A 27,314-nucleotide genomic window follows, 5' to 3' on the forward strand; every position below is an offset into this window, starting at 1 on the left:
TTAGGATTTGGCAAGTCACATCCTTGAGTCCGAATCAATTTAGCACAGGCTGTGGGTTGACACAAAGAAGCATCCATTTTAAAATCAGCACAGCCATTGGGCAAACCTAACCAGCCAACTAAGATTTCTATTTTTGGTGGCCTTTTCCATCTGGGCTCCTAAAATTCTCACTATTTAGAAAGAAGACCATGTGAAAATACACACAAAGACCCTGGGCCTGGAGGACACTGGCCCACACCAAATGAATGATTCTCTAAGTGTGCACCGATCTTACAGCACAACAAAATGAAAGATTTACATTATTTCTTATTTTAGGGAAAAACTGAATGAAGATTTTTTTTTTCTTTTTTTTTTTTTTGTTCTTAGGGAGGCTTTGACTTGCCGGGAGACATCTTTGCATCCTGACTGAGGAAGCAGACAGGGCCCATCATTACAAAGCAGAAATAATCTATCACTTGCAGAAATACAAGGTGTGAATAAACAGTCTATCTCCTAGATGGAGGGTTATTATCTGGCTGTCATTTTCCATTGAAGATAAAAATATATTGCAGTAAAGTTGAAGAGGAAAACCTAAAAAGAAAAAAAAAAAAAAATCCCCTCAAGAAGTTCCGTAGAAAAGAAATCTCTTTAAAAAAAAAAAAAAAAAAGTCGTGAGGAGTTCTGCTGTGGGGTTTTGAGAATGCAGAAAATCGAGGGCCAGGGAAAAGTGAACTATTTCTAGTTATTGACCAACACATCAGCCCCAGGGCCAGGCGGGGTGCCTCTTGGACAAGCAACATGCTTGTGAGGCTGTCTGCGTTTCTCACAGGAGAGGCAAGTGTGATTCTGCCTTCCACAAAGAACATCGATGTGACCTTGACTCCATGTAAACAGCCCCCAGCTCTGCCCCATCACATCTCCTGCCTTTTTACTGTCAGTCAACCCAGAATAAACACCACCCTGGGGGCGCCTGGGTGGCTCCGTGGGTTAAAGCCTCTGCCTTCCACTCAGGTCATGATCCCGGTGTCCTGGGATCGAGCCCCGCATCGGGCTCTCTGCTCGCCTCTCTGCTTACTTGTGATCTCCCTCTCTGTCAAATAAATAAATGAAGTCTTTAAAAACAAAACAAAACAAAAAACCAAACCAAACCAAAACCACCACCGTGTCTCAGCCTCAGCTTCCATCCACAAGTTAAAGAATTCAGGGTTTCTCTGCATCTATTTTCAAAGCGCTACTGACACAGAAAGTGTAGGGACAGATGTGACGCAATGTCATTGGGAAGCACACAGTCTAGGGACCGCTTTTGCTCTTAGGAGATGGTGCACAGGGGTCCAGCTACCTGCCCTCTGCTTTCCTCTGCTCTTAGGACAAGCCAGAGTGGACTCCGCTGTCCCATGCACCTTCCAAACAGAGGCCTCGTGACATGGGTCTGACCTACAAGATCTTTAAGGGGAAGTTTGCAGAGACAGGCTTCCTTTCCTGAAGCAAAAGACAGAGCCTCACAAGGAGAAGGGGTTGGCACCTCCTTCCTGCCTGGACAGATCTGAGGGGCCATGGGGCTGCACTTCTGAACTGGTTGCCTCAGGAGACAGGCCCATACCCGGTTGTTCAAGCCACTAGAGTCAGATTTTCCTAATAGAACTCTCACTGATAAACCCTAGCAGGAGCTTTACACTTTTTTATGTCACTGTGGTAAAATGCATTATTGCAATCATCTTTTGGATCATCTTATTTCTCTATGTTAGCTCCTCTCTCCCTTCTGGGGCATCATTCCGTATTATCAGATTAGCACGCAAGAAGGCCGAGTGAGAGATTCCAAAGCTGAGAGTATGAGAGTGTGTCTCTCTGACAACGAGGAGAAGGCAGCAATCCAGAGGAGTGACCAAGCAGACTTTTCCAACTGGCCAAAGGTTACTTGAGGCTTTTGAGTTCTGTTTTGTGTACCATGAACCACCCATAATTCTCCTAAAGCACTCCCTCATTATGTTCAGGGTTGACAAAGCTCTTAAAGGAAATGCTTCCTTTCCACCACTCGGGGCCATCATAGTTATGACATCTTTTGGTGGGGAAGGGTTACAGGCCAAGAAAGACACATTGCCTAAGGCTTATTTTACTCAGCAAAAAAAGGCTTAACGGTGGGGATTGGTGGCACCAAGTGGGAGGGTTGGGGGAACTTAAGGAACCAGAACTACAGGGAACGTGTATTGCAGATTGTACTCTCTGCTCCGGTACCAGAGAAGCTTCTAGAGAATTCTCTAAAGAGTGGGAATTAGAAAGAAAAATTTTTTGAGTGAATGTGGGAGAATGCTTCGAGTGTGTAAAAATGGTAGGATGACCTTTCCTATCAGGAACTAAAATAATAATAATAATAATAATAATAATAATAATAATAGTCCCTTCATGCTGTGAAGCTAAGAAATGTGTGATGTGCTCCACGGTAGCTCTCTGACGTGTTCAAAGATTTCGAACAGGAACTCTGTAACTCAAAGGCAGCCGCACTGAGAACATCACCAGCCCCTTTTGTAGAACTCGAATGAGACACAGAGACATTTAATGACTCATCTGGGTCACTAGGAAGCTACCTGAAAAACTGAAAATGAGCTCAAGCTTCCTGTGCAGGCCTCTGCTCCCTCCCCCAACCAGCGAGCAGCCCAGGCGCCAGCATTTCTGAGCTTTGATAAAGTACATGATTAGAAATGTCGTGAGAAGCACAGAAATAGGCAGCATCTCAGAGGTCTGGAGGACTTGCATGGAGTTCAAGGGAGAAAGGGCTTTTTCACTAAGAGGGACTTGAGGAAAGGAAAGCTGCACCAGGACACTCGAAGAGGAGAAACGTGTGTCAAAATTGATGTTGCAACATGGCCTGATGGGCCTCAATACTTCAAAGCTACGCTTGTTCAGTCGAATTGTATACAGGGCCCAGGCTCTTCTTTGGTTCTCTTTGTGGGTACTTCTAAGTCAAGCAAGGGTGACAAGCCAATGGGGGAAAAAAAAAAGGCCATCAGGACGACTTACTTAACACCTCCCACAGCCCACTGGGGTTCCTGCCACTTGACCTTTGCCCAGGATCTATGGCCGTCGCCCCCACCGAGACCACCCTTCTTTACCTCTGCCCCCACCGAGACCACCCTTCTTTACCTCTGGGTTCCCTCCCTCCACCCCTTTTCTAACTCCTGCAACACCTCCTCCACGGAGCCTCCTCTAGGACCCTGGGACCTCTCCTTTCCCAAAGTGTCATCGGAGATAACCGAACATGGATAGCCAACTTAATATTTCTGCACCGTTCCTGTGATCGTGCTGAGCACTTGACCCAGGTGACTTAATTCAGGCCACACAGTGACTGCCACAACAGGTGCGGCTGTCCACATTTTACAGACGAGGAAACCGAGGCTCACTAGAGAAGCCTCCTGGCTAAAGTCGGAAAAATGGAAAAGAGAAGTCCATCATCACCGGGCAGTCTGCACCCCACATTCACCCCCTGCTCCCCGCCTCCTCCTTCCTCCAGGGCTGTCTGTTCCCATAACCCCCCAGGCTCTCTCCTCTACACCGACACCCAGCCAAGCCCTGGTTGCTCTAATAAAATCTCTGTGTGGGCAGCCTTGGAACCTTCCTCTGCCCAGACCCAACATCAGACCCAACCTTGCTTTCGCAGTGAAGGGGCAGGTCTTTTCTGAGCATACATTTCAGGTCTATTTCAAAGGAACAACAGAATCTCCTGGTTGCTAGTTTCTTTCCAAAAGCTCTCAAGGCTTCTTGCTGCTTAGCCCCTGGATCAGCAGCCCTTTCTGCACAGGTTTCTGCTACTGGTTGCTCAGGGCCCCTGCCCTTGGTGTGTGAGCAGGTGTGGCGCCTCTGCGGGCCTGCCACTGCCCACCCCCACTGCTGGCACGTGTCTTGGAAGAATCTGAAATACAGATACAATCCCGCTGGAGGGAGTAGAACCAAGGTGTGGGTTCTTTTGGGAATGGCTCTCTGCTCTTTTAAAGCTTAGACATTTCAGAATTTCTTTGTCATTTTCAAAGTTTTGTTAGCATGCAAAGCAACAACATGGTGAAGGATAGAATTATGAGTTTAGATGGGTTTTTAGCACTTTTTTTTGTTTGTTTGTTTCAAAATGTGTGGGCAGTTTCAAGATGCGAAGCTCTATTTTGTACCGAGGGACCTGGGATCATCCAGGAGGGCCCCCAAAGAAAGGCAGAGTTTTCTTATGGGCCAGAGGGAGTCAGATCAGTTAAGATGCAAGTCTTGGGCTGAACCATGTCCCCTCCAAAATTCTTGTGTTGAAGAGTCCTAACTCCTAGCCCTCAGAATGTGACTGTAGTTGGAGATGGTTGTTGTTGTTGTTGCTTTTTTTTTTTTTTTTTACACAGGTGATGCCTGTTAAGTGAGATCATTAGTGTGGGTCCTCATGCCATACGTCTGGTGTCCTTATAAGGAGGGGACACCGGGACACAGACACGTGCAGAGGGACACCACAGAGAAGCCCACCATCCACAAGCCAAGAAGAGAGGCTCAGAAGAAACCAGTTCTCCTCACACCTTAAAGCCTTCAACAAATAAAGCTCCACCAGGATTCTGATGAGACTTCTGGCCTCCAGCATCGGAAGGTCAGGCATCCTGATGTTTAAGTCACCCGGTCTGGGGTACTTTGTCACAGTAGCCCTAGAAAAACCACACCGATTTCACACATCGCCAACTACGCATGTGCAGTTTCATCTACGGCTTTCTGCGATCTGGACCCTTGAGAGTCCAGAGGCGCGCGCCTCACACATCAGGCTCGTATTCTGCCATTCCCTTCGAAAGCCGCCTCCAAGAAGACAGTAGTGAGTCAGCCTCGCTGAGATTTCTACCTGTGGTTCTAGGAACTCAGAGGCATATTAGCAGTCAGGCTTTGCATAGACCACTAAGCCACTTCTAAGAACGAGGCTACCTGAGGATTTTGCAAAAGTACGTCTGTGCCACCGCTTTTCCTTTCCACACTTACCGCCGCGCTTTGGGCTGGCAACCTGCACCACACGAGAGAACGCGCATTGGGGTTCTGCAAGGCTTACGTTGCCGACCACGCGTGTTCATGCCAGGCAATTTGAATCACGTCTTCCCTCGTCCCCAAGGCAAATAAAGTGAGCACTTGGCCCGGTGGGGTGGGAAGAGCATGGTGCTTTCTGCGGTAGACCACAGTCACTTTGCATGCCCTCTTTCAGACCCTTGCTTGCCTGTCACCAACAAGGGAACCCGCCATCCTTGGTCCCACAGCTCGCTGTCTCCGCCACGTTTCACATATGTACTTTGCCCAAAATGAGTTATGGGCTTCCTTCTGTGAGGATTGCACGGACTGATAAAGTACATCCCGGGAAGAAAACAAGAACGCCATTTCCCCCTGTAGGTCCTCGCTGCAGCGGCGGAGGGAACTCTCACCATAAATTATGCGAAGTGAGAAGTGACCATGGGGCTGAACGTGGCTAATGGCCAGTCTTCGGGAATGGAGTCAGAACCCGGAGAGGAAACCATCTGTTGGAGGCGAACAGACACAGCTCTCCTAGCGGCACGCTCTCAGGCAGAGCCCAGATGGCACCAAAGGCAATGACATTTTGCCACCTCTCTGACCCCGGGGAGTGTGGATGGCTAAGGCGGACAGTGTCACCCCTCACCTTGGAGGGCCACCATGATTAAATCAACAGGGAAATTGCCAAGATTTCACTTGAAATGAAATCTCCATATGATATTATTAAGGTAGAGATTATAAATCCCCTGAGTTCCTTTTCCAGAGACCAAGGCGTGAACAAGGCCTTTTTTCATTAGGCCTTCTGAGACTTGATTTGGGTGTCAGGGCTATCTCCACAACACTTCCCTGAAAGCAGCGTGCCCCTAGTTCCTAACCTGGGGTGGCCCGGTGACTTCTGTGAACCCAGGCCCTGCGGCTCTGTGTCAGGGCCTACCCCTGTTCTGGTTCCTGGCAGTTGAACAGGTCCCCAAGTCCTTCCACCGTTCCGCTGTCTGGCCTGTAAGGACCACTTCGAAGGCAACCCCGCACGACACACACACAATCCAATCTATTGCCCGGTGGAATGTTTTCCAGTTTCCTGAACCGGCCTTCCTGAGCGGATCAGCTGGGAAACAATAATGGCTTGAAGAATATTGAAAGCCGAGCAAAGGCAGGAAGACCTTTCTGCCTGTTATTCTGCAACTATTGCTTCCTTTGCTTGTTCGTGGCCTAGAGGAAATGCAGCCGGGACCGGTTCACAGCTTCTCACCAGCGACCGGCCTCTCTGCCGCGGGAGCCGGGGCGCTGCTGTGAGGACAGTGACTCACGCCCTTCGCATGATTCAACTTCACTAAAATGTCCTCAGCTGCCAGGAAAGAAGCACTTGCAAACCCTCTAATTTGAAGCTTTGAATCAGTTAATGACTTGCTTTCTTCTCTTCTCCTGAAATCCTACCCCCATACACACCAGCGAGCGCGCGTGCACACACACACACACACGCACACGCACACACACACACACACACACACAGAGCTTTGTCAAGTTTTTAAATTTCAGGGACCCGGAAGCACAGAGGCTCTGCGGCATTCACAAGAGCATTTGTTGTGACAAAGTGGCTGGCAGCTCTGTGCATTCCCTTGCTCATTTGGCTGTATGCATAAATAATGAGTCACAGATACTATTTGGGTGCGCGCGAGTGTCTGTCTGTAGCCAGAAAATTAATTATGCCCCCGTCCTGTCCCACTCCACGCCGGCTCTGCCAAACCATCAAGCCACACTTCGCAGGCGTTGGTCAGAGTGCGTGCCCCGACACACGGCCGTGCCTTCGTGACATTCTTATGTTATTATTTTTGTTTGTTTAAGCACAGCCCTCTTTTCCCACCAGAGATACACAAAAGGCACATGCACACACATACTCACACCCTCCTAGCTGCAACTCCGGCTACAGCTTTGCACATTTTTCAAGAGGCCGATTGCAAAACTGCAGACAGGTTTTCCACACTGGCTGTTCCTACGAAATGGAAGTGCGGGAGCTGAAGACCCAGAGCTGTGACAACGCTGGGCTTAGGAAACTTCTTCATTGCTCTTTGCAGGAGAGACCTCTGTACACGACAACTTGGCGCTTTTTTCCTTTTCCTACCTTGAAAGACGCTGGCTGCCTCAGTGCACAGTGAGGCCCCATCCTGGGTATTTTTTACCCAGTCAAACCCGCCTATCTCTTGTACTCTCTGCCTTTAGAGGACAACTGAGCTGCCTGCCACTTTGCCCCTAAAGTCCCCAGGCCGGTCTAACGTGTGTTTGGGAGCCCGGCCTCCGCCTCCCGCCCATGCTAAACCCCAGGGCTGGCTGCCCCGTGGGTCCCTGGACGTGCTGAGCTCAGGACCCTCGGCCGCAGTCCGCTCAGGCAAAGGGGCAGAAAAGAAAACCCTGGGAGCTTCTCAGCAGTTTTCTAATCTCTCTGACCTTAATCAGGAGCAGCCCAACTTACTTGCACTTGACAAAGTTCTCACACACCGACCGAACACTTCAACAGCTTAGCTAAGTATTTATTAAAACATTTCTGAAGAGCTGCCATCTGATGAATAAGTAATCCAATAGCCTTGTAATCATACGCCCGAGTTTGAATTCTTTCCACAAAACAGACGGGGAATCGGCCCGAGCTACGTGCCCCGGGTTACAATAGCGCTGCCATTTCGTTATCTGCCAAACTGAGCAAAAGTAGGAATCAAAAGACCAGAGCGTACTCACCTCTCATGAAGCACTGTGGGTATGAAGGAAATGACTCAAATATGCTGTCTGAAGCCATCGCTTCCTCCTGAAAATGCACCCTCTTCTGAAGGCGGGGGATTCAATGATTTCTTTCACCTTTGGAGTGAAAAGCAAGAAAGGTCACTGTTGTCACCTCACGCCCCAGCATGGCTCCCTGCATCTGTTGCTACCCCCCCATACCTCTGGGGCTCCCTGAGCCCTCTGAAAAATGTACCTTTGTGAAAACAAATATTCAAATTGTTCAAGATTTAAAAAAAAAAAAAAAGAAAGAAAGAAAGAAAGAAAGCGGCGTCTTGGCTGTGGGTTGGTGATGCTCACCACTCTGCGAAACCCTGTGGTTTGCAGTCAGTGTGATTCGTCCTGCTTGCTGACCACTACGCCGGGCGCAGTCTTCTGACACTGCCAGCCTACCCAACTTGTGGTTCTGTGGTTGTTTATGAGGCCCAAAGAAGTTTTCACACAACCCAAATTACAAATTTAACTGTTCCCCTTTCCACAGCCCATCTTAATTGGTTCTTGCCAATCATGTGACTTAAGTGATGTCAATTTTTTTTTTTTTTTTACTTTCTGAGCAATGCCCTTCCTTCCCCCCACCTGCCCTCCCCCAAGCTGTGCAAGAAAATAGCCGAGGAGAGTTTGCAAGAGAGGGATTGTAGAGAAAAGTGACTCAGTCTCTTATTATATCGATGGTCTTTGCTGATTGAGGACAACTTGGGTCCTGTTGTTGTTATTTGTGGTTTTTGGAACTACTGATTATTTTGATAACAATTTCATTGCTGCTTATTCAATAGTAATTCAACCCTGGCATCAGGCTTCTGCTCAGACAGGATGTGGATCCCATCACTTAAGACGCTGGGCATCCGCTCAGGAGAATCTAGCCCTTGGTAAAGACTGTAACAGCCTAAGTGAAACTATAAAAGGAAAAACAAAATAAAAGGAAATGCTTTGCGGAGACTCTGACCCCTCAAAGGGTCTAGCAACTTGCTGATACGGTAAAGCCGAGAAAAAGGGGAAGCATTTTAATTTTGTGATGGAAAGGCTTTTGTAATAAAAGCAAAATTATGGGGTTTTATTCCTCCTAAATGAACATCTTTTTAGTAAAGAGATGAAATCAGAGTTGCGTCTTACGCACGCACTGAAATTAGGAGTCTGAAGGCAAACAAAGAAAAGAGAGATCCTGTATTTTGAGCCAAAGCCAGTGGCTAACCTGCCCCAGTTTATTTTTTTGTTTTCACCTGTGAAAGTTCAGTGCCTTGCGTCTCTACTTTGAGAGGCATCAAGAGGCTAATTCGGACCTGGAGGTAAACTCCGTCTAGCTCTACCAGACCTACACTTGGAGTGAGTTAAGAAGACTTCACAGCAGATAGAGGAACCAGAAGGGATGCTTCCCCAGAGCAAGCCCCTTCTCATGCGACTGACCCAAGAATATCCTGTAGCTCGTCCTTCGCCTTTGGGAGAAGACACGTTTGGAGGTGCTAAAAACGGGGAGATTTTACATGCGGGCACACATACTTATTTCTCTCTCCTGCTTATTGCCTTTAAGTGCTAACAAATAAAATAGTGTGCTTTGTGCAGTTCCAAGACAAAGAAAAACTCTCCTTCCCTCATGTATTTTTTACTAACTTTGCCAACCTCTCCATACATCCGCCACAGCCCCACGTACACACTGTGTTTCCGTGTACGCGGTCCAGAGCAACGGAGGTGGTGGGTCTCAAATGCCAGCCCTGGATTCCCAGCTGCGCAGGCAGAACTGGCAGACATGTTCGAGAGCCTGTACTGTCACAAGATGCCCTCGGTTTTCCCCTCATCCACCCGGTTTCGCCCAGACCCACAGTAATAACGTGCTCAAGGGCAAATGGCACAGATCTTCTAAAAGGAAAAGACATGATTTTTACTTACTCCTGTTTTGACTAAGGCAGGAATTGAAACTCAAGAGGCTGCTTTCTCCTAGACTGGTGTGAGGTTAGTAAAAGAATAATCATGTATGTAATTCTTTTATGATATTTATTCCTATCCAAACACAGTGATATTTCCTATTGCTTCTCAGTGCAAATCCCTCGTGAAGATAATTAAGCCTATGTCCCTGTGCTCCCTGATGAACTCAGGTCTGGGTCTGACCCCACGTCAGGCTCTTTTCTCTCCTCTGTACGTAAACTCCCTGGAAGTCTCTTACGAGCCGAACGCCGTAACATGCAGCTGCCACCTCAGAGCTGGCTCAGACTTATTAATGACTTAGCAATTCAACTGGCGACACAGATAAATCCTGATATTTCATTTTAGAAACTCCCCAGATGCCTTCAACCTTAGGTGTCCAGATGCTTGAAAGGAGGCTCTGGATGTGTCAGCTGACTGCCCGCATTCTTGGCTTCTCTCTGCGGGCCTCACTAGAGCTGAAGAGATATCTTTCCCCGCAGAGTCTCCGTAGGACGGGTCACATTGAGAGATGGCCGTAAGGCTGGGGTCTGCTAAAGCCTCATCTTATGCTGTCATCATTCGTGATTGTCGGGGCCGGAGTTCCAACGGGGCACCAGGGGGCAGAGTGGAAGGCCTGCATGCTGGGCTGCTTTGCCTTCCTCTGGGTTATCAGACACACCAGCCATAGCAAAACCTTACAGCTTGGTGAGGCAACAGTTGGAGTTTTCTGGCATCCTCTAAGTCATGACAATAAGCAGAGCCTCAGCCGGCCACTGGTGAACTTGACCTTATCACTTCCCTAGGAACCCAAGACGAAAAGATGCATATGCTGTCAGTGAGCCGCCTAGAGGAATAGTCAATCCTGTCTTAGCTAGAACTGTTGAGGATTCTTTAAGTTTGTGCACTGACCTACACCCTGTGACCTACTTCCTGCAAATGACTCAGACCCTGGGCTCCTGGCTTGGGAGTTGTACCCAAGTGGCTACGACTGACTGTGGCTTTGCCAAGTCATTGGATGGCAGTTTTCAACCTTGCTCAAACTGGCTATTGCTTCTACGTGCCACGATTAGGGGGGAAATATGCTCAGGTGTTATTTTTAATGCTTCTATAAAAATACCACCAAAGGTGGAAAGATGCACAGTTGCAAAGCCCTGTAATTAATGTATAAACTTCCTTGAGCAGTCTAACTCCGTCAAAACATTCTCTCTTAGGCTTTTGCTTTCCGTGATTCTGTGCACTGTCTCTGAGCATGTTAACTGTAAGGCAGATTCTTTGACCAGAAAGGAGAGGCAAAGAGGGACCTCAAAAAAAAAAAAAAAAAAAAACAGGTGGCCTAAAATTCCAAAAAGACAATGCTGCTAACTTATCCCTCTGTAGAACGCATTTTCATTCTTTTCTCAGTCTTTGTGTTCCAACAGAGGTGCTACCCAGAAACTTCCGTGCCATGCTGACAACCACCTCGGTGATGCATTTGAAACTGAGACATGGATGTCAGAGCTACAGCCTGCCCTTGGCAAACCCAGCAGGTTGAAATAACTGGAGGGCTCCGCAGGCCCAGCTGTTCTGGAACTTCTTTTCTGGCCCCTCCCAATGGCGTCCACAATGGGGCATGGTTATCTTAGGCACGAGTCTCTCACTCTGCCTAGTAAAAGTAAAATTCAAATTTAAATCCCCATAAGACTTTATTGTATGGCCAGACAGGACTTGCAGGATGTATTTCTTAACTTTGCCTACAGGAAGATGTGTGGCTCTGTGGAGAGGTAGAACTTAAAAAAAAAAAAAAAAAAAAAAAAAAAAAGGTAATGAAACCCACCAATGAAACCGGTCAACTCATCTACTCAAAGCTGTCTAATGACATGAAAACCTGCATTAAGCAGGTTTCCATCGTTTCCAATATAAGAGTGTAAAATAAGCTGCTTCACTACCTGAAGGGCGGCCTGTGGGTCAGCAGCATTGACATCCTCTGGGAACTTGTGAGGGTTCAGAATCTTGGGCTGTGTTCTAGGCGTACTGAGAACTGTCCCCAAGTGATTCCTGCACACATCAGCACTTAGAAAGGGTGGCCCTGAGGAAGCCCAGCACAGGTAGGGATTTGGTAAACAACATGTGATGATAATTTTCTACAATATTTGAGATCGTGTTTTCCTTAGAGCTTTCCAAAAAGTCTAATGTTTCTACTTTGTTGCCTTGACATAATTTTGTGAGCCTTAGATGTTTCTAGACAGCAGAAACCCACAAGAAGGGCAGCTCGTGTCCTCCAAGATAGAGCTTTCTCAGATTGTCACTCAGACCTCCCCTCTTAAGTGCTGGGTTTGGGTCAAGTTTACAAGTCAAGGTTTGATACACAATGTGGAGAGGTTTCTGTGTGTTTCATCTACCAAGCTAGTGGCCACACAGATATAAACAGAAGACTTTTTCCCCCTCCAGGGGCCTCAAACGCTGAGTTTGCACTAGTTTGCATTTTGGAAACACATCAATCCTGTGAGTTCTTCCTGACACACACACCACATGTTCACAGGGCAGCACTGCAGGTGGCCTCTGTTGTCCCTCATGGGCTGTCCTCCCCGCGGGAGACCTGCTTCTGCTCTGCAGCCATCACTCTTGCAGATACCATATCCTGTGCTTTGTTCTGAAAGGAGGGACCCAGCCTTACGTTGTCCTCACTTGGATCGGCCAAACCAGAGCTCAGAGGACCCACTTACACAGACGTTCAGGAGTTCGGCTACCTTGTTCAAATGCCTCTGGATCCTTTCAGGTCTGCCCTGGGCCAGGAATCTTGTTTGGAAGGGTTTCTCCTTACAGAATTTTGGCTCTTCAGCTTCTGGTGCCATTTGAAACCAGGAGGGTAAAACTGGAAAACTTAAACAAACCCTCTTTGAATGTTAGAAATGTTCAGCATTCGAGGTTTGGTCAAATGACGGAAAACATTCTGGGTTGGTACTGAACTTTCCAGCCTGTTCCTCCAACCTTGAGGCTAATTTTAGCATGGGATCCAGGCAGGGAAAGCTAAAGGAAATGAAGCAACTAAATTTACTCTGAGTTGGAGAAGCGGGAATTTACATTGGTTAGATAGTGTAAGACTCAATAATTCAGTTTAGGTGGCAAATCATGAGTGTCCCCAGTGTGACGGAAGCACCTGGCTTCGCCGGCTTTGGGGACTTTGGACTATTCTTGTAATGGCTACTCATTTTCCTGGTAGTAGGCAAATTAACGAGCTTCCGCATAACTCCTTACCAACTGAAGTATAATACGACCTTTTTCACTGGTGTCTTGTGAAGAGCAATAATTTTTGGACTATGCAAAGTGGTTTTGAATGGAATTAAAAAGAGACCCGTGGTTGATGTTTCAATATGGAAACGAGCAATAGGTTAATTTTAATACTTGGACTTGCTGAGTATCACAAACACATGATGTCAGGACCCAGGCGAGAGGTCTGGGTAAGAACAAGTTGAAGAGAGCCTGCACTGTCAAGGCTGGAGATTCATCACTAAAGATGAATCTTTAGTACTCGTCACTTAATTTTCGAATTAAATGTTCTTTTGGAAGAATATTACTCAGCCCTCCCAACGCAAGCTGCAGATTCTTACAGAACCTTGAAATGTCAAAATCGAAAGAAAACATCAACTGTCCTGAAAAAACAAAATATTGCACTTAAAACTGTAGGTGTGTATTTTAATTTCCTCTTCTTTAAATTCCTTTCCCCTCCTTTGCCAGCTCAGCAGCCGGCTGCATTTCTGGGTGGAGAGCGGGAAGGAAGATCTTGCCTGCCTTCTGGTTCTGATTTCATCTTCTTCCCAAGTTCTCAGTTTACTCAAAGCAGAGAGAGAAAGCAGATATATTGCCATGTGCCACACCACTGGAACCACACTATCGTTACCAGCCCCTCTGCCTCTGGGGCCAGTCATGTAACATCCTTACTGGGACTCAGAATATATTGATGATATATATACGTATACATTTAATTGAAGATACTGTTCCCCACACAGGACTTACATCTGAGACGTTATTCCTTCCAGGATAAGAAAATTTGGAGGAATGGCAAGCTTTAGTGGAACTAAAGGATTCCTGTGGGCCTAAGATGGGTGAGAGTTCATTTAGGTTTCTGTCATCAGAGGACAGTGGTCTTGGCTTGCAGGCTACATGAGAGTTCGATGGCCTTTGATTATTATGGAAGTATTCGTCTTAGTTTGTTTCTCTGTGCTTTTAAAAATTTTACCATCACCCATTGACAATTCTCAGATTTATATGGAAAATGGAGGCTCAAGGGTATGAGTTTCTGGCTACATGGGTCGTACAATATGAACTGGGACTTGTGAATTTCCTCACAATCAGAGTGGTTGTTCAACAGACATAAGGGGGTTTCAGAAAATCAACCTCATGGTTGTCAACAAGTCTGAAATTGTCTCTTAGGGCTCCATGAGTATCCTTGTCAATGAAAAGATGTTCAGGAAACACACACTTGACTGAGTTTTGTAGGTGATCTTTAACCTCTTCTTTCAGTGCCCTTGTCCTTAAACAGAAATCCGTCATATCCCTCTGTCAATTCCTTTTCCTTTCAAAATCACAGTGGTTCCATGATGGGGGCCTCCTTTCTCTACCCTCCCTTTCTCTGATAATGGTCAGAGGTATTTACATACGTATGAATGCCTGTCGCTTTAACGTCATTCCAAAACTTAGGACTAAGGGCCCTTTTTCCATTCCCCCAGCTATATGAATCTACATCTGGGTTTCTACCACTCCCTGACAGGGCTCATGAATTTTCTCTATGGTCCTCACCATGCAAATGCCTCTCAAGGAAGCTCTACATCACAGTGGTTTTGCTTTCCTTGAATTCTCCTGTTATCATGACATAAATTTGCGTATCTCGTTCTTTGGCAGAGTTAGTCAATCCCTCCTTTTTCCCTACATTTCTTGTCTCTTCCAACGTTTCCCCCCTAGGCTTTACTAAATATCAGGAATGCCTTACTTTCTCTGCAACTACTTACCTCGCTGAATATTTATTTTCTAATCTCAGGCTAGGCGGACTTGGTCGGGCTCAGAAGGCGGTTCACGATATTAGGAACCATTCACATGAAAAATGAAAAGTTGATATCGAAGTGACTAGTGTGGCCAGGGTACGGACTGGGGAGAGGGGAGTGAGACTCCCAGAATATACAATTTAGGGAACCATGGACCGCCAGTCCATGACCAGACCGCCAGTGTCAACTCTGAACAACTCTACGAGTGAGTGCTTTCTTAAATTTTGTACCCTACGTGCCTTACTTGCCTCACCCTACTCCGGACCGTGCATATGGCTTACAAAACTGAACAGAGACCATAGGCTGGGGAGAGGCTGGTGTCTGAGTCAGGAAGAATTATGTGGCTAGAAATCCTATAGCCCGTGGAATAGTGAAGTCCTGAGTGGGGTCTTGGCAGATACTCACATTTTGTTTTGTTGGCGGTAGGCAGGTGAATTTTGGGTAGATAAAAAGGACAGGGAGAACAATGAAGATGGGCAGAGCTCTGAGGCCAACCGCAGATCAGAAATAAGTTCCGTCTGCTTGGGTGTTAGTGAAGAGTCCAGAGTGGCTGCCACCTTTCAGCTATGAGGTAACAAGCATCCTGACAAAGATATGAACAGCGGAAATGGAGGGCAATGGGATGTTGATGAGCTGACAACATTAATAGTCTTAGTGGCATACTCTTCCTGCAATCATAGCCTTTACCCTCTAACTGTGGTGCCTGCCTCTCTGACCCTGGGCTCTGCCTTAGGGCTTGCTTTGACCAATGGGACAGTTGCAAATTTGCTGGAAGCAGAGGCCTGGAAATGTGCTTCCTCATTGGGATATGCCTGGGTTGGTGTGCTGGAAGGCAAGATGCATGGAAGAGAGTCAGTCGTTCTGGTCGAGGCCATCGTAGATCAGCCAGCAGTGGCCAGGTGACCATCAGACACTTAGGTGAACTCCAGCCTAACCTGGAAGAACTGACCATCCACACCTAGCCATGACCTGCAGAGGTGCCCTGCCTTCCCATGAGGTGTGAGCAGTAATAAATAGTGGTTGTTTTAAGCGATAGCGTTTTGTGATAGTTTGTAGCATCACATTACCATGGCGATAGTTTCCACTGAGGAAGAGGTAAAGATGCAGAAAGCACCAGCATTGATCTGCAGGCTGAGGCAGTGGGGCAGAATCAGGTATTTTCAAAGTGAAAAAAGTTGGAAACTCAAATGAGAATACCTGTAAGAGGTGGGAGGAGACAGGAGCCGGGGGAGGGGGACAAGGGGAAGAGGACAAAGGAAAAGTGAGTTTGGGAAGACATTTCAAGGGATGAGAGACAAACTGAGTTAGATGCTGAAAACAGAGATAAGAAAAGCAAAGACTCTGGGAAGGTCAATGAATTTGACAAGAAAGAGCCACTTGAGATCTCCTTCTTCATGACTCTTCCTCAGACTAAACAGAAGGGTGACATCCAATTGTACTGGTATGCAGGCAAGCAGCTCCTCCCTCACTTGAAAAGGAACCTAGGGGCACCTGGGTGGCCTAGTTAGTTAAGCATCTGCCTTCAGCTCAGGTCATGATCCTGGGGTCCTAGAATCAAGCCCCACATTAGTCTCCGAGCAGGGAGCCTGCTTCTCCCTCTCCCTCTGCCTGCTCCTTCCCCTGCTTGTGCTCTCTCTTTCTCTGTCAAATAAATACATTAAAAATTTTAAAAAAAGGAACTTAATATGAAATTATTATATACATACATATCTAAGTTGGTTATGTGACTTTTTCTGTCTCAATTCAACTCTAAAAACATTAATAGAGCATCTACTGGGATAGCATGGAGAGAAATTATACCCCAAAAAGAGAGATATGAGTATTCTTTGTTATTGCATTCCACAAAACAGCTGGATCCTGAGGGTATGTTTGGGATGGGCTGACCTGAGGCAAAAGGAAGTGACTTTCAATGAGAGGAACATCCATTTTCCACAGCAGCCACAGATGTTGAGACAAGGTGAGTCGCTCAAGTGGCCACCTGTGGAATAATGGGTATTCCATATCAGAGTGAGGGGTGAGAGAGGACTATGGGGAAATTTCCAAAGACGTGCTCAAGAGCCACTTGGGCAACCAATTCTCAGTGAGGGCATGAAGGGTCAAGAGTGGGCAATGAAGAGGAGGGTCTTGGGAGAGTGTTTGAATTGTGGCTTCTCTACTCCTCTCCCCCTGCCAAGTGGCCAAGGTATAGGGGCGAGTCTTCCACTTGTGTCAAATCTGGAGAGAGGGGCAGAGAGCATGCGTTACTCAGTCTGGGGCCTGACTCACCCCTGTGACCGTGAGTGACTTTTTGTAAGGTGGGATAGGAGTTGCATTAGGAATCTCCAGCATCCCCCTCCAAGGTGCCACAACTATGGAGTCCCAAGTAAGATGTTAGCTTGGCACTGTTTTAAAAGGGAATCTGCCCATAAGGCTGGGCTGCCTAAGTATGGAGATCTCAGCCTGAAGAATTTGTGGTATAAACCATTGGGAGCAGGGGTTGAGATGGGAAAGGGGGCTGAGGTGCTAGAAAAGGGCCTTGCGCGGAATGGGGAGTTGGAACAGAATGAGACATGTAAGAGAGCCCTTGAGAATGCACAGAAGAGAAACAATCCATGTTAAACACCCACAAGGCCAGATAGAGCCAGGCCACTTAAAACAATGGCCCATAAGTGAGCGGCTCGTAATCCCTCCCACGGTCTCCCTTCATCCTCTCCAGCATAGCAGTGTGCAGGTGGAATTAGCAAGGACTCAAGGTAAGGAAGTACTCGAGGCAGAAAGGAGCCCCATGAACCCACCCAGGTAGGCAGCCCAACAGGCTCTAACGGTGGTGATGGCTGTTTAACCAAGTTGGCAATTAAATGCTCTCAGACTCTGTTTATGATATAGTGTGAATGTAATTTCTCTTCTTTAAGCGAGGGTGCAGGGAAAGAATCACTCATACTAAATAGGTTTTCAAAAGATGGAAACAACCCAAAGTGTCCATTGGTGGATGAGTAGATGAAAAAAATGTGGTCTATCCTTACAATTGGGGTACTTTTCTGCCATAAAAAGGAATGAACTTTCCATGTGTATTACAACATGGATGAACCTTGAACACATTACGATGGACATAGAAGAACAAATATTTTGTGATTCTGCTTCTATGAGGTGCCTAGAATGAGTGAGTTCTTAGAAAAGAATACAAAGTAGAGGCTGCCAGAGATTGGAGGGAGAGAGGAATGGGAAGTCACTGTGCAATGATACAGTTTTAGCTTGGGGTGATAAAAAGTTCTGGAGATGGATGGTGGTGATGGTTGGGCATCATGAATATAATTATCAATGCCACCAAATTATACACTTAAAAATGGTTAAAATAACAAATATAATAGCCATACTTTACTATAATAACAAAATCAAGTGCCTTCTATAATTAGATCCAGTGACCAAAATAACCGATCGTATCCATTATGGGGCTCTTTATATTGGTCCCCATAGCTGCAGGGTGAGTAGCAATGGAATTTATTTATTTGTTAATATTTATTCCCTTTAGCAATGCTCTGTTGGCCAGTGTAAAATACATATAGCCAAGACCTGGATATTACCTTTAAATGAGTGCGTCAAGATAGTTTACCTTATGGCTTGAGACTCAAAAAGTCTTGTTTAATTCAGTGTGTGATACAGCTAATATAGTAGTTGCTACCTGAAAGACATTAACTATATCTTTATTATTTTTACAATAATCACAAACAATCAGAAGATTGCACAGGAAAAGGAGTCTTCATAAAATTTCTGACTCTGGTCACTTCTTACATGGTAGTCTATACATTTTGTTGTAGAAGAATCTAAAGTTGTATCTTAATAAGTTAAGCAAAATGTAGTATTTTAACAAGACTTGATGTATTAAGTCTTAACAATATTTTTTCCAATATATAAATTGGCTTGCATTAAATTTCACTTCAAAACCCATATAGGCCAACACACTCGGATTCACACACACAGTCGAATCCAGGATATTGATTTCACTTTGTGCTCTACCCTCGCTTGGCACCAGTGTGCAAGCAAGCCCAAACATATCACCTTTCTGCCTTCCCTGTTCCCGTAGTTAGTGGACCACACAAAGGGCAGGCCCAGAGAGAGAACGGATTTAATCATAAGTCAAATGGTTAATTCTTTTCCTGCAGTCTCTTATTATGCAGGGATTATCTTGTTTGATGCCTGAACTGGAAATATGCTAACATTTGGGTTGACTCCTACCCAATACCTTTTTTTCCCTTGGATCTAGTCAAGTGTTCACCATTACTCTTCTAGGCTTCCTGCTCCCAGATCAGTCAGATGAAACCATGGAGTCATGCTGATGAAAGTGTTTAAACACTTAAGGATGGCATGCCTCCTGGGGTGCTCTTTACAGAGATGCCAATGGAGATTCAAAATAAGAAGTGGGACTATGATTCCAGGTTGACAATTATGTCTCCTGTGCTGTGCCATTTCTGGGACAGTGCTGTCCCTGGACTACCTAGGACCTGGTTATTAAGGTGGTAAGAAGTAGGTGATGAATTCTTTTAGGGTCAGAACTCTTCACTTAATGAAACTACACCTCTTTCAACTCCAAAATTTTCATCATTATTCGTATCACTCACCCAATGAGTAAATGAGCTTCAGCTCATTTCTCTCTTTTATAGTAAATTGGAAACATTTGGAACAATTAGGTGATTTCACTGCACTTCAAGCCATCACCTGAATGATGGACTACGTTTTTAGTCCATCACTGCCAAAAATTCGCTTCTGTGATGCCATGAGGGTAGGGATGCCAGGTTTAGGAAAATGAAACGAAAAATGATGCACCATTGATGTTGAATTTTAGAGAAAGAAAATGAATTAAGTTCTCAGCCTGTTCCAATTAATGCTTGAGGCGTACCTCCAGTAAAGAATTATTCACTGTTTAACTGAAATTCAAACTTAACTGGGTGTCCTGTATTTTATCTGGCAGTCCTCACTGACAGTCAAGATGTGAGATATGCATATGTACGTATCACCCAAGAAGCAGGAGGCTTCGGGGTAAATTTAAGTGTACAGGAAAAGATAATAGACTATGACAGTGGATTTCAGTCACTGTAGGCTGGAGAGGAGTTCTTTGTTTTTGGTTTATTTTTTTATTTTTATTTTTTTCCTTTTCTTCCTTTTTGTTACAGTCCTTTCAAAGCCCTGGAGGAGTCTTTAATATCAGACTCATGGTGCCATTGGTTTGTCCAACAGTAAGACGCAATGGTGGGAAGGATCATTTACCTTGCTTTTCTTCCAAGCTGGATTCACCTGCTTTCTAGTCCAGGAGGACTCCTGGTGGTATTGTTCTCCCACACTGCTTTTCCAAAGGAGAACCCGGGCGTGCTAATTGCTGGGTGTCAGCGACGTGCCTGGAAATGGACGACAGCTGGGAGCTGAGTGTGTTCTGCAAGGAGAGGTTGGGGTTTCTATTGTATAATCTTGCATCCTTCCATCTGCACTGGCTTTTGTTTTGGGTCCCAAGCAATTGGCTAGAGCTGAAAACATAAACACCTCCACGCGCTTGCCCCTTATCATTTTCTTTTCATCTTGGTTTAGGAAATATACCTGAGGGACCAAAGACACACAATGAACCCAGCAATTACCAACCACCATGGGCAGGCAGTAAAGGCTCCAACAACAAAGCACCCAAGGTTGGGCTACTGCTGGTCCCTGACTTTCCTTAGGATGACGGGGACGCCTGTCAGTGGCCAGGCTCTGGGTCTGAGTCTAGGACTCCCTGCCACTTCCGTCTTGGGACAGCTGATTTCCTTCCTGCCAATGATGGAGAACTCAGGAAGTTTTTTTTTTTCCTCATTTATTTTGCACAAATAACTGGCACAGGTCATGCACGGTGCTGGGAAAATGATTTAATGAAGGGAAAGAAGCAGACTCAACTAAGTTTGTCATCTATGAGACTTTTTAAAAAAGTTTATTTATTTATTTAGTAATCTCCACTCTCAATTCAGGGCTCAAGCTCACGACCTTGAGATCAAGAGTTGAATGCTCTATGGACAGAGCCAGCTAAGTGCCTCTAAACTGCATATATTTTGACAAATGTCTACATCTATGTAACCCACACCCCTGTCAAGATACAGTACGTTTCTACCACTTCACAGAATTACTTAGAAAATCCCCACCCCATCCCACCTCCATGAGGGAAACTACTGTTCTTATTTTTCTTCACCATAATTTTTGTCTATTCTAGAACTTTATACAAATGGATCATGCAGTTTGTACTTTTGTGTCTAGGTTCTTTAGTTGAGTGGATCAGTTCTTTCCTTCTTACATTTGCTGAGTAGTATTGCTCTGTATGGACATACCACAATCTCTTTCATCGTCTGTTGATGGGCATTTGGGTCGTTTCCAGTTTGAGGCTATTACAAATAATGCTGCTATGAATACATGTTTTTGTGGAATTTATTTTCATTTCTCTTGGATAAATATATAAGAGTGAAATTTCTGGGATAAAGTGTAGGTGATTATCGAAAAGATAGATGACACCAACTCTTTGTGAGGAGTAGAGCCATGTCACTGATATATTACTGGGAAATATAAAATGACACAATCTTTGGGAAAAGTTTTGGCTTTGTTAAAATCGATTATGGAATATTTAATTGGAAAGTTGTTAAAAGAAAGAATGGATCTCTCTTTTTCTCCCCTCTAGGAAAGGCTTTGGCAGAAAAATCCCAAAAGGACATTATAAAGAGAAGCCAGAGGGATAGGGGTAGGGAGAGACATTTCAAAACACCATTTCATATCTTAGACAATGAGTTTTGCCCTCACTCTACGTGTTTATTGAGAATATTCTGTGAATCAGGTGCCGTTTTAGTGAGCAAGATAGACAAAATGCCTGCCAACTTACATTTAGGGGTAAGTCCATCTAGAATAGAGGTTATGAACATGAACTGAGTTTGAATACCAGCTCAGCACTTGTTAGCTGTGTGTCCTTGGGCAAGCAACCTAACATATCTGTGACTTAGTGTTCTCACCTGAGAAATGGGGATGATACCATTATATTCTTCATAGGGTTGTTGCAAAATACCAATAATACATATATATTTTTTTACCTCAAAGGATTGTTGTGAATAGTAATCTGGTTAATGTCTATAAAGCACTTAGAAAAAGTTTTGGCACGTACTGAGTATATGTTAGCTCCTATTGGATGGGAACTTTATGTTGCTATTTAACACAAAGTTGCTAATTAACATGCTATCTGTGCTATCTGTGGGAGCCTTTGCATAAATGACGGAGAAAGGGAAAAATACTTACCTCTCCATCCTCTTAGGGAAAGACTGAGCAGATGTGATTTTATATTCATGCTCCCTTCCACAAATAGTAAATGACTTAAGAAATTGTTCTTATTTGCCATATTCTAGTTTGGTCCCAGCATATCAAAAGTGTTTCTTCCTTTAAGCAATTCTATAAAATTATCAGAACAGCAATGACAATTATAGACATGTGGGAAACATATTTATCATTACCAAGCTAGAAATCAGAATTATCTTATTGTATGACTGGACTGAATTATTGTCCAGAATATTCTCTAGGTTCCCCTGTACCTCCCCATCACATAACCCATGGCTTCACTTTTCCTCCTCCCACGGGGTAGGCAATGTCTTGGCTCAAGCTGCTTGTTCAATGGTAAGGAGCAGAGCCAAAACCAAAGGGTGGCTTGCAAACAACAAGAAGACGATCCCAATCTCTGTGGTTGTGATTATAGTTGGTGGGCATAATCGAGCCCATACTGACTGACGCATTGGCTCCAAACAAAACAACCTAACTCATTGTTTTCTCTTTCTCTGATGTCAATTATTACTTTTTTTGGTAGTTGGTTGATTATTTTTAGGAAGAGTATACTTTTCATGTACTAAAAAGTAAGGGTTACCTCCAGAACAACCCTTGTCCCCTTACTAAATTATTGTGGATCCACCACACATGTATTCACCTAAATTCACCATTCTTTTAATATTCACTTAACAGATGGTTCACAATCCCTAGTCTATGTTGCTTTCTGGGCTGGGTGCAGGGGGAAGCAGGCAGCAGCTCCCACATGTGTAAGACAGGGAGACAGGGTTCCTGTCCTGGGGGTACTTATTAGAAGACTGGAAATTTTTGTTTTAAGGCCCATAATATGCTGTGTAAAGTAACACTGTGCTCTACTTCTACCACCATCCTTCAACTTCAAGTGCTGGCCTCTAGTTATAGCGTTTTATGAGCTAGTATTGAGTTAGTGGTTACCCTAATTTGTAACATTTATAAGGGTTAAAACTCATATCATATCCCTTGCTCCTTAGCTTTCCAGGCTTACCATGTGTCTTTAATTAAATTCATCTCTCACCAAATGCCCCTTCTGTTTCCTTAATAATACTAGTCACTCTTATTGGCTACTTAGACCTCTGTAGATTTTCTTGTTGAGGCAGATATCTAGAGTAATCAAAATCTCTCCAGAGTTTGACACACTATTATCTTGTTGGAGAGGAAGAGAATGACAGAAATATCTAGCTGATAAACACTACAAACATATTTCTGATTTACATAGTGCCTGACCAGAACTTTCTAGATAATGGACTCAGTATTCTACTTTTCTTCCCCATTGTCATCCATTCACACTTGGAATTTTATATGCTCTGGGGCTCAGGAGTAGGGAAGTAAAACTTCTTATACTGGAACACATTATCACTTTTTCCAGGATCCTGGGCTTATCACTTATCTTATTAATTGCCAAATAATTACATTTTAATACATTCTAAAATCTTAAAATAGATCTGCACTCTAAAACAGATTAACCATATATTTTAGGTAGACCTGGACAGATGGAATTTTGCATCTTGACCAAAACAGTAACTAGACTAAAAAGACATAAAATAATGATTCATTGAACACTGCATCAAAAACTAATGATGTACTATATGTTGGCTATTGAATTTAAGTAAAAAAACAAAAAACAAACAAACAAACAACAAACAAACAAACTAAAAGACAGACAATAAGAAGAAGAAGAAATATTTCTTCCTGCTTTGGTTACCATATTTTCACTTGGACAGATGTTTCTTTACCCAAAAGAAAGAGAAAAGAATGATTCTATTGATTTTAATTTTCAAGTTAATGATCTTTGGTAACTTGAGTGTACTTTTTTAAAATAGAAAAGTAAAAATATGATAGGAAAACACTGGTTGTTAACTTCATCAATAGTTGAATTCATTGAAAGTTTACTAATTATACTAGCAACTTTCATTAGTTCACTCCTCCCTGTTGAGTGCCTTATACTCATCTGACTCTCAGAAACCTGTACTTATCCCAATTTTACAGATAAGAAAACTGAGGTATAAAGTAGGCGACCAGGGTATTTAGCCTAGGCAGGCTGGCTGCAAATTCTGTGCAAGTAATGACTACCTGGTAATGTCCAGAATATTCTACATCATTACCTTTACTCTTTGTATTTATTCTTTTTTTGTAATTTTTAAATTTTTTTATAAACATATAATGTATTATTAGCCCCAGGGGTACAGGTCTGTGACTCTCCAGGTTTACACACTTCACAGCACTCACCATAGCACATACCCTTCCCAATGTCCATCACCCCACTACCCTCTCCCTACCCCCCTACCCCCAGCAGTGCTCAGTTTGTTTTGTGAGATTAAGAGTCTCTTATGGTTTGTCTCCCTCCCAATGTATTTATTCTTATTCTAAGAATCAGCTAAAATAGGTGAGAAGAGATTTGTTGCAATAGTAATTCGGATTTCACATGCTTTGTAGTTCAGCACTGGGATTACTTGCTAAAGGTTAATAGAAATATTTTCCCTAAAGTTCAGAGGGTCCATAGGATGTGGTACCCAAATTTTATTGTCTTTCTTATCTCTACAATAAGCATTATTTTTAAGGTGTTCAATTATACTACAAGGGGGTCATATGTTCCCTCTGGAGATTTAAATAGCACTTTTGAGGGATAATATAAATCGACAGTGACCAGACCTGTATTTTTGTCCATGTCTTTATGAAAGACAGGATGCATTTAGGTCATTTTAGATCTCATTCAATGAGAGAAGGGATGATTTAGCAGATAACTAGATTGTCTGTAAAGTGATTCAAAATGACCATTACATTTTTCCTTCCTCCAGATATTCCCAGCACTTTTTAACTCCTCATGCAATGAGTATTGTGGACCACGCTGGATTATAGCTCTCAGTGGCCAAGCCTTATCTTGCCTGTCAGACTGTAAACTTCTGAGTGCAAGGGCAGGCCTCATTCATTGCCACGGTACCTTAAGAACTTAGAATGTGGTCGGGGCCCACCACTTTTTTGTTGACTGGTACATCAGTCATTTATTGCCGTAGTCCCACTGAATTAAAAACATCCCAAAATCCAGAGTGCTTTGAACAATGAACATTTCTGGTTGGTCTCCGGTCTCCAAGTAAGCTTGGTACCTCTTCTGATCTCAGCCAGGCTCCCTCAGGCATCGTCTGTCAGCTGCAGGCTGGCTAGGCAACTTTGCAGATCTTGGCTGTTTTCCCACATGTTGGGGGTGGCTAGTCTAGGATAGCTGCCGTGGGACAGCTGGGCTCTCTTCCATATGGTCTTTCATCCTCCAGGGTGCCCGCTCAGGCAGCTTCTTACGGAGAGGAGGTGGCACAGAAGAAAACAAGCAGGAATGTCTACCGTCTGTGACATCTAAGCTTGGAATGGGTGCATTGTCATGTCTACTGCATTGTATTGGCCAAAGCAAGCCACCAAGCCAGCCCTGATTCCAGGGGTGGGGAAAATGAGCTGGATCTTTTCAGGGGAAGGGCCGCAAACTCACCTTAAAAAGCATGAGTATGTAAGGGGGCAGGGGGTGTTGAGGAATTGGGGCCAACAGATCTGCCACAACTAGGATGAAATAAAGATGAATCAGAGGTGGTGTCATAGTAGGAAGGGGGAAGCAGAGTAGCTGGTTCATGGTCCCTACACGTTCTACAGCTATGTGACCACAGACTTGCCATGTTAGGTCGCGTCACATCCTTCGTCACAGTTCTGGATCTTCCGAAGGTTGTTGGGAGGATCCAACAGGATAGACACACTGAACTGCTTTGTGAATTATAAATCTCAATGCACGTGTGAACCGACATTGCTGTCATTTCATTTGAAGTGTGAGAGACTTCTGGTAATTCCCGTTACTGACAGATTCGGAGTAACACCCGCAGAGAAAGTGCAAATCCCCATAAACAACATTTTTCTCACTTTGCTCCAAGACGGGATCTGATGCATTTTGAGAACCGTGTACAAGACCCCATGGGTGCCCTCTCGAAATGCAGACACATTTTAAACATGCAGCTGTACCCCTTGCCTTCTGGAAGACCAGACATTTGCTCCTGCTCTGGGTGGCTCCCACACAAAAGGAGCGTGGCCCCCAGTAACCCCTCCTTCTGCATTTGTTTCTGCTTGAGGGATTAACAACCTCTTAAAATAAAGTCACAACTTCCCCACTTCCAGATTTTGTGATGTCACTGTGATGGGGACCTTCCCTCTTCTGCTGCCGGGGATGATTTCATGGTGCTTGTTGAAGTGAGAACTGGTCTTCCATGGTATTGGCAACCGTGTACGTTGGAGTATTTGAATGGATGGATTTCCCCCATCTTGTGGCACTCCTTGTGATTAAAATGGAAATGCGTTTTGCATAAGTGACTTGGAAGGAGTTTTTTCTATGCCCCAGTCGTCTGGATGTGTTTAGGAGTCAAATGTGAATGCAAATATTTAACACATTGCGAAAAAAGACACTGAGGGAAAAGAGGACCAAAACTGATTTAATATGCGTGGGGGTGAGCCCACGTTATTTTTCCACACTTCAAGAACTTATAGTCAGCCTCTGAGGCCCCCTGAGACAAACTGTGGGCATTTAGGGTGCCTGAGAACATGTGGGATCCCAAATGAAAAGACCTAGCTAAGGAGAGAGAAAAGTTAGAATTTGTTGTTTAAGATTTCATTCTCCGAAAGACTTACCACTGCATGTGTAAATCCTAAACCCCCAATTACCTTAGATGACCGGACACATCACATGCACTCTGATGGGATGTGAAACCAGCAGAGACATTTTCCCCCTTCTTCTTGGCGCTGATGGAACTCACATGTTATATGAAGCTCAAGCTGCATTTATTTAAAAGCAAACCCAAGGCAGGGCTGCACTAATTCTGTACATACTATTGTTAATTCCTTTGAAATGGTGCTGCTTCATTCATCTGCGCTGCCTTAGGCCAGGTGGAAAAACCAACCGGCTTTTGCCTTCCTGATGTCCACGCCACTCCCTTTTTCCTGGCCCCGTGTCCTTCTCCTGTCTTGGGACAGCGGCTAGAGATTCGAAGAGGACCTCGGAGGGGTGGGTCCTCCATCTTGACTGACTTTGAGGGCCATCATGCTGCCGGGCTGGGATGTCAGGGAGCAAGGGAGAGGGACCCTGGTGGTGATGGGAGAGTAGGCCTAGCAGGCCAACAGCAGCAGCCATGCGGTGTAGGAGAGACAGCACTGTCCTTTTTTCATTAAGTGTATTTATAAACATACTGAACATGAAACATTTTTCCTTTCTTCACAGTGATGGATGATTATATGTCTATGAAATGTTTTCATTTATTTGGCGCCAGGGTAATCAAAATCAGTTGAAACTGTCCCACTGAAGGGAAAGAA

At 44.7% G+C, this 27,314-nt stretch overlaps 1 protein-coding gene across 7 annotated transcripts in view; it reads right to left on the reverse strand.

The window, feature by feature from the left end:
• Window positions 1-24,849, reverse strand: part of RUNX1 (RUNX family transcription factor 1) — a 263,627-nt gene extending 238,778 nt beyond the window's left edge. For 2 of the 7 annotated variants that reach the window (XM_032354457.1, XM_032354406.1), the window contains exons 1-2: window positions 8,047-8,182; window positions 7,708-7,824 (exon numbers count right to left, since the gene is read on the reverse strand). In XM_032354457.1, coding sequence (XP_032210348.1) covers window positions 7,708-7,765 — 58 coding nt within the window. In that variant the 5' untranslated portion in view covers window positions 7,766-7,824; window positions 8,047-8,182. The other 5 variants (XM_032354432.1, XM_032354441.1, XM_032354424.1 and 2 more) reach the window with 5 other exon arrangements.
• Between the last annotated feature and the right edge of the window lie 2,465 nt (window positions 24,850-27,314).

This window comes from Mustela erminea, chromosome 1 (assembly GCF_009829155.1).
Source record: "Mustela erminea isolate mMusErm1 chromosome 1, mMusErm1.Pri, whole genome shotgun sequence".
Classification (NCBI taxonomy): domain Eukaryota; kingdom Metazoa; phylum Chordata; class Mammalia; order Carnivora; family Mustelidae; genus Mustela; species Mustela erminea.